Here is a 13138-nt window from a genome sequence, read left to right as displayed (position 1 = left end):
CATATATTAGAGATTTAATATGATCATGCCTACCAGGCGGTCCGAGTGTCTCCCAAAAATTGTTTTTGAGTAGGAGTCTATAGACATAATCACATTTTTATTTGTTCAGCGTGTCAATATGTGATTTTGTTTGGGATATGAATATGATTGGGTTACTAGCTTAGTTAGTTTGGCTTAGTTTTTAATATATTAAGGTTAATGTCGGTAACACCTTTGCTCCAAGTTCCAGGTAGTAAATACATGTACATTTTGTATCATGTATTTTTCACTTGTTGAACTTGTAGAAGCACCGTTGGCCCCCGGTTAGGGGTCATCCGGGGAACCTATGCCCAATTTTTTCAAAATTAAGGGTGCTAACAGTAGTTGCACTGCTGTGTCAACTTACCAGTGAATAAACAAGACAAGCTTGAGTTTATTTCAATCTTTCTGTCTTTGACTCTTTGATAGAAGTCTTTGATAAAGAGTTTTCATCATAATTTAGCCAAGTTGCTGGAGTTATGCTGGTGTAACTGCATTCAAACATGCCATGGATTTAGGTCCGGAATCATAAGGTCCGGACCTGAACCTACATGTAAACCTCTGGTTATGAGTCAAGACCTGAACCTGAACATGGGTTAAGGTCCACATCCCTAGTACAAGGTGGATCGGTCATATTGAGAGAGCTCTAGGTGTTAATGGAAGAAGGCCCAGGCAGGACGAGGCAGATGATGAAACCAGCAGTTCTTCCGGCTCAGAGTCAGAGATGTGAAGGTAGCATTTTTGAATAAACGAGGATGGTTGACACCTGTTGTGTTTGCTACTTGATAAACAAACCTATTAATTGATAAAAAGAAAGGATAATGGATATTGGGTAGCAGATTTGAAGAATCCAGTTCCTTTGAAATGGGGCAACCTGAAATCCTGATGGGGCAACCTGGCTTTTGACCCAGGTTGCCGCCCGGGCAACCTGGAAAAAAAAAGTATTTTAACCCCTGTGTGGTTAGCTATAAAGACTGCTTTGTTTTCCATATTTGTCCATTTCCCCTCATAGGAAATGCCTTCTCAATTGCTTTTGAACTCTCATTTTTCTACACAGTGCAGTATGATTTTTATGTATGCAGACACCTAAGCTATTTCTCTAGCCTTCTTGTGACAAAATTGTGGCTTAATTTGCACAGATTTTATTGCCTTTGTCACTCAAAGTCTAAAATAAGCTTGTGCTGCAGCGTAAGTGAATGACTTAAGTATCTGCATGTTTTCCAGAGCGGCGCCGTCTGACTGTGGAGCCTGACTCCATGCGGGACACCCTTCAGGGGTTAGCTGCTGAAAGAGGAACAACAGTAAGTTCATGCTGTCTCTTAACAACTTAAGATAGCGTACAATTCAAAAATGTATTTCAGAATTTAAATACGTGTATGTCATAAAATGTAGTTCACCTTGGGAATTATAGTCTGTAACTTGTAACTGAACTAAGTGTTGTTTGTTTGTTGTTTAGACGTAAACCTCATCTGCCCCATCATGCATGATGAAGTTGTTACTAGTATTTTGTCTGACAATGTTGTTTACAATTTATTATTCTTTTTCTTCCAGGGTGACTTGCTGGAATCTGTCCAAGAAGAGCTGTCATTTTCATTGGGGATGAGTCTTGACCAGTTTGAAAAAGAGTTACAAAGCAAGACACCAGCAAAGCAGGTACAGAAACTAGTTAGATGTCTTCATCATATTGATAATTAATAAATGCTCATCACAAAATCTGTACATCCAATTGATAACATGAAGAAAGAGCATCTTTAAAAACAATTATGTTAGACCTCTTTTTTAGCTGTAGAGGCCTGGTGGGTGTCATTCATGTAAAGTGTTTTTCCAAAGGGCACAACATTAGACATGTTGGGATTGAATCTGGGACCTCTTTGTTCTCAGCCTCATGCAATTCCACATTCAAAGCTGGTTCTGTGTTGATTCCATTGTTGTATTCCATGTTGATTTCTAATTGTCTATTGCTGTCCTTTTTCTTTCAGCTATTGAGTCAGGTTGGTGCCAACAGGAACAGTGAGCCATTTGAGAGACCAACCCGCCTGACCTTGAACTTTGACCGTCAGACAAGTACAGAAGTTGGAATACAGATTGAGGACATTGAGGGAGATGCAGAGGCAGGAGAGGAAACAGGGAACATCATCTACCCTGCCCCCTCACATGACTCCATCATCACACCAGACAGGTCGGACAAAGTCACATTTACTCCTGGTCAATCCAACTGGTCTTAAGATGGCTTATCCTATTGGTTACTTTATTGTGTTCCTTTCTCTAAATTAAAACAAATGTGCTTGGTATTGTTGCAAAGTAATCCGTTTTTCCAGTAACAAGGTATATTGATTACCTTGCCATGAAGCAGTTGCACATGGTTGTTTTACTTAATTAATTCTTCACAGCATTCATTCATTCATAAAATCAAAGATTTGAAGGTATAAATCAATATATTCATTGTTGTGTATTGTGCACAGCACGTTTGTCAGAGATTCCTTGATCATCAGAAATTTTCACACATTTCTCATTCTTGGTTTGCTTGTAGTCCCTTCCTGGTAAAGGAGTACTTCCCCATGGGCATGAAGAAGAAGAAACTTGGCGGTGAAACCCTGAGGAAGGAGCTGGAAGATGCAGGAGCCGACACGGCAGAATCTCAGGAGGAAGGTGACGGTACCAAACCTCTCTCCAAACACAAACTAGCCAGACGTACGTACAGTCTTGCCTGCTGGGGTGTTGTGCAGTGCCACTGTGGTGATGTGGTGAAGTCACAAACTCTCATAACATCTCTTCACACCCATAAAAGAGACACCAGTTGTCTCACGGTAATGACTTCAGTGCAATGCATGACCTTCCATCCTGTATAACAGTGAAACTCTGACTCTGAAAATGGACTATGCTCTCCTGTGGTGAACATTCTCCAGATTTGGTTTGGTTTCTAATCAACTAATCAAGGTCTTCCATAATAACGCCATTGTCACTTCTTTAACGCAATCCATCAAGTCAAATTAATTTGTTGAGTCTGTTGAAAGTTGAACTGCCCCAGTAGCTACTGTAGTTTATAAAGAAATCTATGAAGAAGTCTAACTATACTAATTGCTGGTGTACTTCTTGTTATAGATTCAGGCTCTAATGATCCGGATAGCCTAGAGGAGGATGGAGAAGGGGATGATGAAGAAGAGGAAGAGGAGGAGGATGGTGGTGGTGATAGTCTGGAGAACTCCGAGGCTGAGGAGGACAGAATCAGCAGATCCCTCACTCCATCCAGCTCCTCAGAGAGGCCTGACTCAGAGGCTAGTCCACAAACACCAGAGAAAGAGAGGTTCCTCAAACATAACTATGAGAACTTGGAAGTGTCTGCAGCATTGAGGAATGAGACCTTTGGAAGGAGTTTGGATGAGCTGAAGCAGCCAGCAGCAGCTGAGGCTGATCATTTTCTCAATCCTAGGCTGAGCATTTCTGCCCGCTTCCTGTCACGATCCCAACAAGGCGTGGGCCTGAAAGGGTAAGATTTGTTGACTAAGGGCAATGCCAGTTACTGAAGTTTTATCAGATAATGTGTACCTCTTTCTATTGTTTATCAAGTCATTTTCACATTTATATGAGCACTCGGTATAATTTTGAATTTATATCTTTTATACTTCTTTGTTTTCCCTTATATAATCTCACCCATTTTTGTTTAACTTGAAAAATAAAGATAAAAATCTCCCAGAGTAATGGAAGAGCTATTTATTATCAAGTAGTATTGATTTAAGGAAAGCTTGTCAGGATTGAATTGGCAGCACAGCATAAGTAGTTTTCCTTTGTAATAGGGCTTTAGTAATGCTTTGTACTCTGACTTGACTGCATTCCTTAGATTCCTTCCAATGGCTTCTGTTACTGAGAGTGGAAAAGACATTAATCCAGTGGCCATGACAACCACAATGAAGGATGAAAACCTGCAGAGAAAGAAGGAGGAAATGGCAATCGCTGTAGATCAGACCAGGAAGAGACTGGAAGCTGTAAGTCTCATGGAACTACATGTGTTATTCCAAATTTGCTGCATAATCACTCATTTCTCTGTGTATCACCTTTCGTAGTGTTGAAATTTGATGTAAAGCAATATGAGGATGCTTGGGTGTGGTCATTTTTCATTCTTTTTTTGTTGTCCATGAATTGTATACTAGCATGTCCAACCACTTTGTAACACTATGTTGGATTTGCAAACCCCTATACAGATGGGTTACAAGCTTGAACGAGCTTCCTCAACAGACAGTCTTAATTCTGAACCAACCCGTGACCTGACAATCCCAGTGAAGGACAGTCAGCCCAAACCAGCTGCACCTGAGAGCCGCTCCCGCAGTGAGAGCTCAGGATCTGTGTCCACCAGCAGGAGTACCACACCTTCCAGCACAGCTTCTGGTGCCGGCACAGGTGAGATAGATGATAATAGAATATCCCAATCACATCATATAATATGAAGTTCAACTGTACACAAGCATTATCTTAAAATTGCTCACATGATGGAAATGTATGAAAGTTATGGAGATACTGCAGTACTTTTTTACTCCCTAAACATCAGGCAACCTTAATGAAGACTTGCTTTGTAAGGTTTGAACTTTTGGTTCTTGTTTACAGTATCCAAAGCTAGCAGTGGAGTAGATGTACCTCTGGACATCCCTGAGAAACTGACCAGTTCTCCTCCAACTCCGTCAGCAGACAAGGAGAACCAGGCCTTTCCAGACACCAAGGGTCAAGGGGTCAAGTCTGTTACTAAGGCAACCACCCAGAGGCCAATCAGCAAGAGTATGTCCATGTCAGACCTGGCACAAAAAAGTAAGACTTAGTACTCTTTTTTCACAGATGAATTTGATAATTATACACTTATTTGTCTATGGAAGTTGTGATATCCAAATATTACATGTCTAATATGTCATATAGATTCAATGTTATTTCTGTTATATATGGATATGTCATTGCTTTATGTAGACATCAGTTAATCTCAGCTGAACAGTGGTAGTATTTTGATATGTGATATTGTGCATGGGAAGATAAAATGCCCTGCTTGTTACCATGCTGAGCAAAAAAAGATACGTGAATGCATGCCCATTGTTTGCATCCCTTTTCTTAGGTAAAAGCGACACCAAAGTGGAAGCATGTAATTCAACAGGCACCCATGGCATGACCTTACGTACTAGGGTGAGCCAGTCCCAACCTGGATCACCATCCAAGCCGCGTACCCTACCCCTTCCCCCAGCCAAATCTGAACCAAACCTGGCAGATGCCAAAGACGCTAAAAAGTCCACAAAGGAGAAGCGTAGATCTTCTCTGACAAAGGACAAGGTCAGCAGAAGGTCTTCTGGGTCGGCAATAGTGTCTAAAGCTCGAGGAAGGTCCAGGCGATCAGAGCCACTATCTCCTGCCATCTCACATCCCAACCTGGCGATGGAACAGGGAACAGATAAAGTGGCCAAACCTGTGCGAGGTAGTGTTGTCAGAAGAAACTCTGTGGGTAGTTGTGTGAGTAGAAAAGCAAGTGACAAAGCAGAGTCAGCCAAAGCCCCTAGCGTAAATGTTGTTCCACCAACTCCCACAACAAAATCATCAGATGTTTCTTTGGAAGCAGACAGTAGCAACACTGCTGAAGCTGACAGGCGTGCCATGCCTCCCCCACGTGCTGGATTTGTCTCGGTAAGCAGAGCTAAGTCAGAGGTGAAAAAGCCACAGCACACTGAACCGAAGATCAAATCCAAATCTGACCCCCGACAGAAGTCAACTTTGAAGGAAAAGGCAGCAAAGAGGAAAGTTGTGAATGGTGCTGTGTCTCCACCAGTCAACAAAATGGCAACTCAGTCAAAGACCAAGCCATCAGAACTGGCTGTGACACCTACAGTGCTGTTACAAAGAACTCCTACTGAAACGTTGCAGCCAGTCTCCTCTGATCAAGGACCAACTCTGGCAGTATCATCAGATATAGATGAGATCCCAGAGAGGGATACCAGCCAGCCTATTACATCTCATTCTGACAGTGAAGTCTTAGAAAGCTATGATGCCCGTGCCTCCGAGGGCCCAGAGTGGCTAGATGCATGGAAAAAGTGTAAGAAAACAGAGACTCCAACACAGCCTCTGGCTCTAGATACGCAGCCTCCTGTGGTTGCCAGTTGCATTACTCTGACCAGTCCATCCAGGACAGTGAAACCCAGTCCCCCCATGCCACTGGACATCACAGACATCATTCAGATTAACCTGCCCCCAGCTGACATGGAGCAGGATGGACCTGTAGTGCTACATGGGGTCGGCACTACTTTACAGGAAGGACAAGGACAAGGAGACGGCAAAGATGCGCATGTACAGGTGGCACAGGAGCTGCAGGCCAGACAGAAGGAACCCATTGCTGGACTGAGTGAACCAACTCAACCAACAAAAGTACAGGACCTTGCATTCCTCCCTGTTAAACAGTCAGCTAAAGCTTCTCCGGACGTTCCACAACAGGAGGTGATGAAGCAGACCAAGCAACCGGAGAAAGGTGGTGTATAACAACAAACTCTCCCTCCATCTCTGGCCAGCCTTGGCTTTCTCCTCTTCTGGACACTCCTTCCTCTCAACAAAACCACTTCAGAACAACTTGTAGTCCCTGCCCTTTCACTTGTTGGTGACAGTCATGTTCTTGAACTTCAGACAGCTTCTCTGTTAGCCCTTTCCCCCATGTTGTATTTAAAACATGATCTTTTCCCTATCAGCAGTTTGACTTTGATACTAAAAGTGTAATATCCATTACAATGTTGTGATGTAGCATACATGTAGAAATGTTTTAACGTAGGTATTGTCTTGTCCCCATGTAGATTCCCCTGTCTCCTTGGAGGTGTGTTCCCAAGTTGTGCAGGATCTCCGCAGAACATTCCAAAAAGCAGCTGGTCTTCATGCTAGGGTGAGTGGAAGAAACTATAGTATACATACAGTGCTCACCAACTATTTGCATCACTGACATTGGCATAAACCTGGGATCTGCATAAAATTCTGAAAACCCAAACCATTTCCCATTCACTACATTATAAATTGCATGGCATAATTGCATGAGCTGTTATGACTTTAACCTGATATTGGACTAAAATATTTCCAAGTCAGCAAATCCGCATGAAGTCCATTGTTATTCATTCATTATCACCCCTGCACCCTCCATTGTCATACACTTTCTCTGTTGTCACTTCCTTCTGGACAGGTGAGAACCCCCAATCACTCAATGATGATTGTGTGAAGAAGTCCTTTGTTCCTTTTTGGTGTCCTTGATTGGGCTGTTGTTTTAGGTTTGGTAAGCTTTTGCCAAACACAGGGGTAGACAGTATGAAGGTGGAATGTGTCTGATCTTCTATCTCCATGTTAGCCCTGTTCATTATGACTTGAAGATTAGAATATGGTACATGTATGTAGTTGTGGGTGAAAGTGAGTATATAAATACCAATAACATCATATTTGTGGTTGTTTCAATTCGCCCCAGCCCAGTATCATCCATAACCAACTGACCTCCCCTCCCTGTCAGTCGTGTGGACTCTCCTAAGGTTATTGGACTAAACCTGTTATAGGAATAAAATTCCCTGACAAATCGTCCATGCAAATAACAGGAGAGCACTGGGTGTATTCTGACTTGGACAATTTGGTGCCTTTACATGTACAATGTAGGTATGGCTGACACTGTCTCAGAAAGTGGTTGTCCAGAACATGGATCAAGTTCTCTGAGTCCAAAACACTAAAATTGGGTTGTATACTCTTCAAGTGAGCAAGATATTTTAGGTTTTCTGTACTAATCATTCTGGTTTCTAATTTTCACAGGCTCTGCAGAGTGAGGTCCAACAGAAAGATGAGGTTCTGTCCATGCTGTCAGCAACCTTCTCTTCCATGCAGAACCAGCTTACAGCAATCAACCAACAGAGTGCTTCCACTGGTAGCCACTCCTTCTCACCAGCATCAGTCCAGTCGCTGTCTCAGAGCATTGCAAGGACCCGCCAGGGCTCTGTCTCTGATGTGCTGGAGGAGGATGACACAGACACGTCCTGTGCTCTGTCCCTTCTGGAGAGATACTCAGAAATGATGGTCAGCATGGTGCAGCAGAAGCTGTCCCACAATGGTGTGCAGCTTTCACAGCATACAAACAAACCCAGTGGAACCTGAAGTAAAAAATTGTGCAGTTTTAACAGCATGCTCACAAAAAAATTGAAACACTCTAAAAAAAGTGTCTGTGTGGCGCATAAAGAGTACATGTAGTAGAAAAATGCTTCTCTTTTAACCAAGTGAGCTTTCTTGTTGCATACTAAAAATGAATACACATTAAGTACAACACATTGCAAAGTTCAAATGAAGCTCTGGGTTTTTGAATGCTGCAATGAAACTAAGTAGCAATATTTATGATACTAGGAATACATATTTTGGAACTGTCTTGTGAAGTTATGATGAATGATATTTTGAAATGACACCCAGGAGATGCTTGCAGCTAGTTAATACTGATTTAGTTAGATAGATACATAGACTCGTCAAGCTGATGTGCATAAGTACAGTAAGCCTTTATGGTATTTGATGCCATTATGCTTTTTGTGTAACAGTACCTGATTTATTTGAGAGGTAAGACCTCATGCATGGCATTTGCTGAAGACTTTGGAATTCACTTCTACGCACTTATTCGCACTGGAAAGGTGAAAAAGTTAAGTAATCAGAGGAATCAGATATGTAGAATAGTGACTAAAGAAGAGAAAGTGCCTTATACTTCCAAGAGCCTGTGGCTTTGGCAGTTCTACCCCATCAGTCATCCATTCTGTTAGGTATGCGTCAAGTGCAGATAACTAGTTTGTAAATATAGTGATGCATGCATTGCCTATCTGTCAGGAGTAAAGATATACCAACTACTCTGTAACTTCTCAAGCTCAAACCTGTTCAACCTCATATCAGCACAACACTGTCCTGTTGTATTCCGTTTTGCAGAAACTTCCAGATGTCCCAACAAGAAGTGCATGTCAGCTTGTTAATGATAGCACATTAGTTACAGACCTTTTGGCATGCAGCAGTGGCCAAACACTGTCTAAAGGACAACTATATATGATGCTGATTCATGTCTAAGAACTAAGTAGAAACAACTAGCAAATGATTCAGATGTGTACACATCTATAAGAGAAGTTACCATACAATTCCATACACTCAAGGTAAGAACACTTAGGTAGCACATTATATCTGCGCTTTGTCAAGAAGTACTGTCTAGTCAACTGGGTCATAGGTATGGAAAGTTACAATGTAAATGCATATGCCAAGAGTATGGATTGATGCTGTAAATAATATAGCCCTTATATTCATTCTAACTATGGCTTCCATACATGGCAAAAAAAATGTACAGTACTAGCTATAGTAGATGCAACAGATTACCTGACATGTGATCAATAATCTGTGAATGTGTCATAGATTGTATTTGCTAAACCTGTTGGTGTATCAAGATTTGTGTTCCAGTGTGTGAATAGGAAAAGTGGAGATTTTGTTTATGATAATTATTATTCAGTTCATTGTTCACATTTGTCACTTGTGTGATTCTCAGGGGCAAGTTGCAAATAGAAAGCAAGACTGTTCGAAAAATGCCATTGTCAGTCAACAACTGCTAGCAGCTTCTTTGAACAGAAGGGACAGGGCTCAGATGTAGGGTTGGCCCATCAACGTATTTTTGTCTTTAGAGAAAGCCCTGTGCTTTCTTTATTATTTCCATTTATTTCACGTGTTCAGCCTCCACCCCAGGTCACCTTAACACACTATCCTCACCTTTATCACATACTAATGATACTTTAGGGTAAACTTTCCTGGTCAAGAAATGAATTATTTCAGTACCATCTACATCTAGTGTGTTACTATACAAATACCAGCTCAAACATATTGTGCCAAATGAAAGAACTTCCACTCAAGGGTTTTTCCCTGAGCAGCTTTTACAGTTTTGTCTCCATGGGACCTCTATCAATGCACCCCATCTATCCTGTCTTCTGTTCTTGGTTTTGTTGGACCAATTGTTTTTCATTTTGTGTTTAATTTATTTTTCTATTTTCTCATGACCAAAGTTGTTGCCCTGTATTATAGTGACCTTTGGGGCAGATGTACAGAGGACAGATATGAGAGATTGTGTTTTTTCTTTGATGATTAGATTTGAAAATAAAGAATGAAACTGCAAAATTGTGTATGGTGTCAATGGACTGCAACACCACTGATCAAGCAAGCTTTTCAGTTGTCATTGTAAACTTGAATACCCATAATTGGAAACTATGATACAGTTTGAGTACATGTACCTTGTAGTGTTTAGACTATCAGTGGACACACCATTTCTTCCCAAATACATGGCAGACCCAGCATTTGGCACAGGTCATCACCAATAAGGCTATCCTTGCTATCATTAATGTTGAAAGAGTCAGCCAGAATTTTCATTTCAATATAGAAATGAAACATTATTAATGATTATGTGGTGCTATTATAAGAGCTTCAAGTGAATATGAGCACCATGAAGATAAAGAGTACTTTAGATAAGATACAACTTTAGTACTGGAAAAAACCAAGTACTAGTAGTATGAATATCTTCTCTTAAAGAAATGAGAAAATACCTTATGCAAACACCCATTCTTTATTCCTAGCTGAGTTGGTATAAATCCATTCCACAAACCCATTCCACAGAAAAAGCATTCTGCTCTAAAAAATGTTAACTTTGACAATACAGAACTTCCACTTCATTTTAATCAAAATACTAGTGCTTTTCCAAAAGAAATAACAGTGAACTTAAGCTATTTATACCACCTGAATTTCCAATCCACATGTAATTTACTTGTTCAAATGTTGAAAATCTATAATAACTTTGTGATGACTTTTATTTTAAGGCAGCATATACTACCCCTTTATATAATTCTGTCACGCTTTGAATCTGACCAATGGGAGAGCTGCTGGTGATTTAATCAGGCTACAGTACATATACAACTAAATGCACTGTATATTTAGAAGTGGACACATAATATACCAATCAGCAGCAATACAAGATGATAGGCAGCAAAGACACAAGGCACATTCTTTATGTCCTTTTGCATGACTGCAGGTTAAGCTCCAGCACATCAGTGTACTGAAACACTATTCATAGGAGGACAATGAATATCATACAGTGGTTTACAATTGTGTGATATATTACAATGTGATACCGGTATATTACAAAGGCACTAAATGACAAATGATAAGAGCTTAGAGATTAATCAATTAATAAAGTATCCAAGTACTAAGAATCCATTGCATAAATCACCATGAACTTTAAAATTTGTAGTTCCTGATATGACCATATAAATTTAATTCTATGGATGGTAATTGCAAGCACACGTATTTTAAACTTCCTTCAAAACAAAATACTCCTTTCAACAGGTAGTCAACAGATACATGGTACATGACAAATTGCCCTACATTAAGTAGTGGCAGTCAGCCCTTCATAAAACTACCTAAAACTCATATTCACATAAGTTGTAAAATGTCCCAGGTACCTGTTGCTAGCACATGATATGGAGTGTCAAAAGGACCTGATCCATAGAAGTTTAATTTGTATGGCCTTACAATATTTTTCAATTCTATAATACACAGCAGGACAGCTCTCGGGACAATGGCAGGCAATCTTTGCCACATGCACCAGGTTTGGCCATTGTTAAAAAGGAAGCAGCAGTCAATTTGGTTTGCATACTCCAATCAGTGGGATGTAACCTACACATGTACAATGTATGTCTCCCAACTACTAGTAAACAGGTAGAGACTCAGCTGAGCAAGAAGGGTATGAACCAAGCTGCACAAATCTGTATGGCCAGTGTCCCAGTGTCAAGCAAATCATTCACCTTTAACACCTTCATCATCTGTCAACATCTGACAAAACAATGCTTGTCAGTCTAAACATTTTCTTCTATTCCAGTAGCTTTCACTAAGCATAGATCGTATATTGACATGCTTGTAACACTTTTATCATATTCTTCTCAGAGGCTATGGGTGGTAATCAACAAAAATGACTAATGAAACTCAATATATATATATATATAATATGTCAATGCATGTCCCATCAAAAGTACCTACTGGTTGGTCCTTGTAACATAGTAGCATAAGGCAGCTGTGGTCTTGTACATAAATCTCTTCTTGTTGATGTAGTAAGTGGAGTGTAAGGCATATCAAAAATTCAGCTTTTCGTTGACCCTTTTGCTATATTATAAAGATGAAAAAATCATAATTTAATATAAAAAAAAACATTTCCATGATCACGTCCGTAATGCACATCTCAGGGTTTACATTTCACATATTCATATCTTAATTCTTTTGAAGTCAGAGAGAGTGACTAGTCTAAATGACAATGTAGTAAATGCAATGGAATGGTTTACATGAGTCAATGACAAATGGCAGTAAGAAATTTGTGGAATTCTATATGTAGCTGCCCTGACCATGGGAAGTATCAAATTGTCTCTTCCAACGTTCAACACTTGCAAAATATTAAAAGTAGGCAAAGCTCCATGTCATAAAGCAACAGCACTGAAACGCACACACACACACACATAAATATACCAAAGAAAAAAGTTAGGCAGCATCAGTTGGATCATACTGCTGCTGACATTTTGACCATTAGATCCATGTTATTTATAAATATCCTTCCCAATTAAATGATAGTGTGATGAAAGAACAATTGTGATATAATATTAATCCAAATTCTTAAAAAGGTTGTGAAATTTTGTCATAACTGTATATAAAAATTCACTGTTTTCTCCCACAATAATATATGCAACTGTTATTAACTTTAAACCCCCCTTTGAGCTGAATTGAATGCATTTTGAGTTCAAACAGCAAAAACTCACTGGTAACTTGCTGAACTACTGTTGCTATAACTTGAATACTATGGGATATGTACGGATAAAATCTATTTCAACACCTCTATAAATCATACATTCATCTTTACTTGTGCAAACTGATAGACATGTTAGGATGAATTTATGGGATACCGTAGTCAAGTACAATCATGAACGACCTGATAATAGCAAAAAAAATTTCCTTACAAACATGAAAAGGCAATCTTTGATTTGTACATGGTGTACATAGGTAGGTAAGGTAAAGGTAGCCTTTTTGAGGCTGTAGGCGCAGTGGGTTGATA

The 13138-nt window shown here is 40.0% G+C and overlaps 1 protein-coding gene across 1 annotated transcript in view; it reads left to right on the top strand.

Moving 5' to 3' along the window:
• Window positions 1-10169, top strand: part of LOC109479141 (mitogen-activated protein kinase-binding protein 1-like) — a 22068-nt gene extending 11899 nt beyond the window's left edge. Inside the window, exons 22-28 of the mRNA XM_019781010.1 lie at window positions 3121-3505; window positions 3857-4001; window positions 4218-4413; window positions 4618-4815; window positions 5111-6505; window positions 6822-6907; window positions 7807-10169. Of these exons, the coding sequence (XP_019636569.1) occupies window positions 3121-3505; window positions 3857-4001; window positions 4218-4413; window positions 4618-4815; window positions 5111-6505; window positions 6822-6907; window positions 7807-8145 (2744 nt within the window). The 3' untranslated portion in view covers window positions 8146-10169. The remainder of the gene's footprint in view (window positions 1-3120; window positions 3506-3856; window positions 4002-4217; window positions 4414-4617; window positions 4816-5110; window positions 6506-6821; window positions 6908-7806) is intronic.
• Window positions 10170-13138: the final 2969 nt, after the last annotated feature.

The sequence above is a fragment of the Branchiostoma belcheri genome, unplaced genomic scaffold (assembly GCF_001625305.1).
Source record: "Branchiostoma belcheri isolate BF01 breed outbred unplaced genomic scaffold, Haploidv18h27 scaffold47, whole genome shotgun sequence".
NCBI lineage: Eukaryota > Metazoa > Chordata > Leptocardii > Amphioxiformes > Branchiostomatidae > Branchiostoma > Branchiostoma belcheri.
The sequence above is the reverse complement of the archived record's forward strand: the minus strand, read 5'-3'. Positions and strand labels throughout refer to the sequence as shown.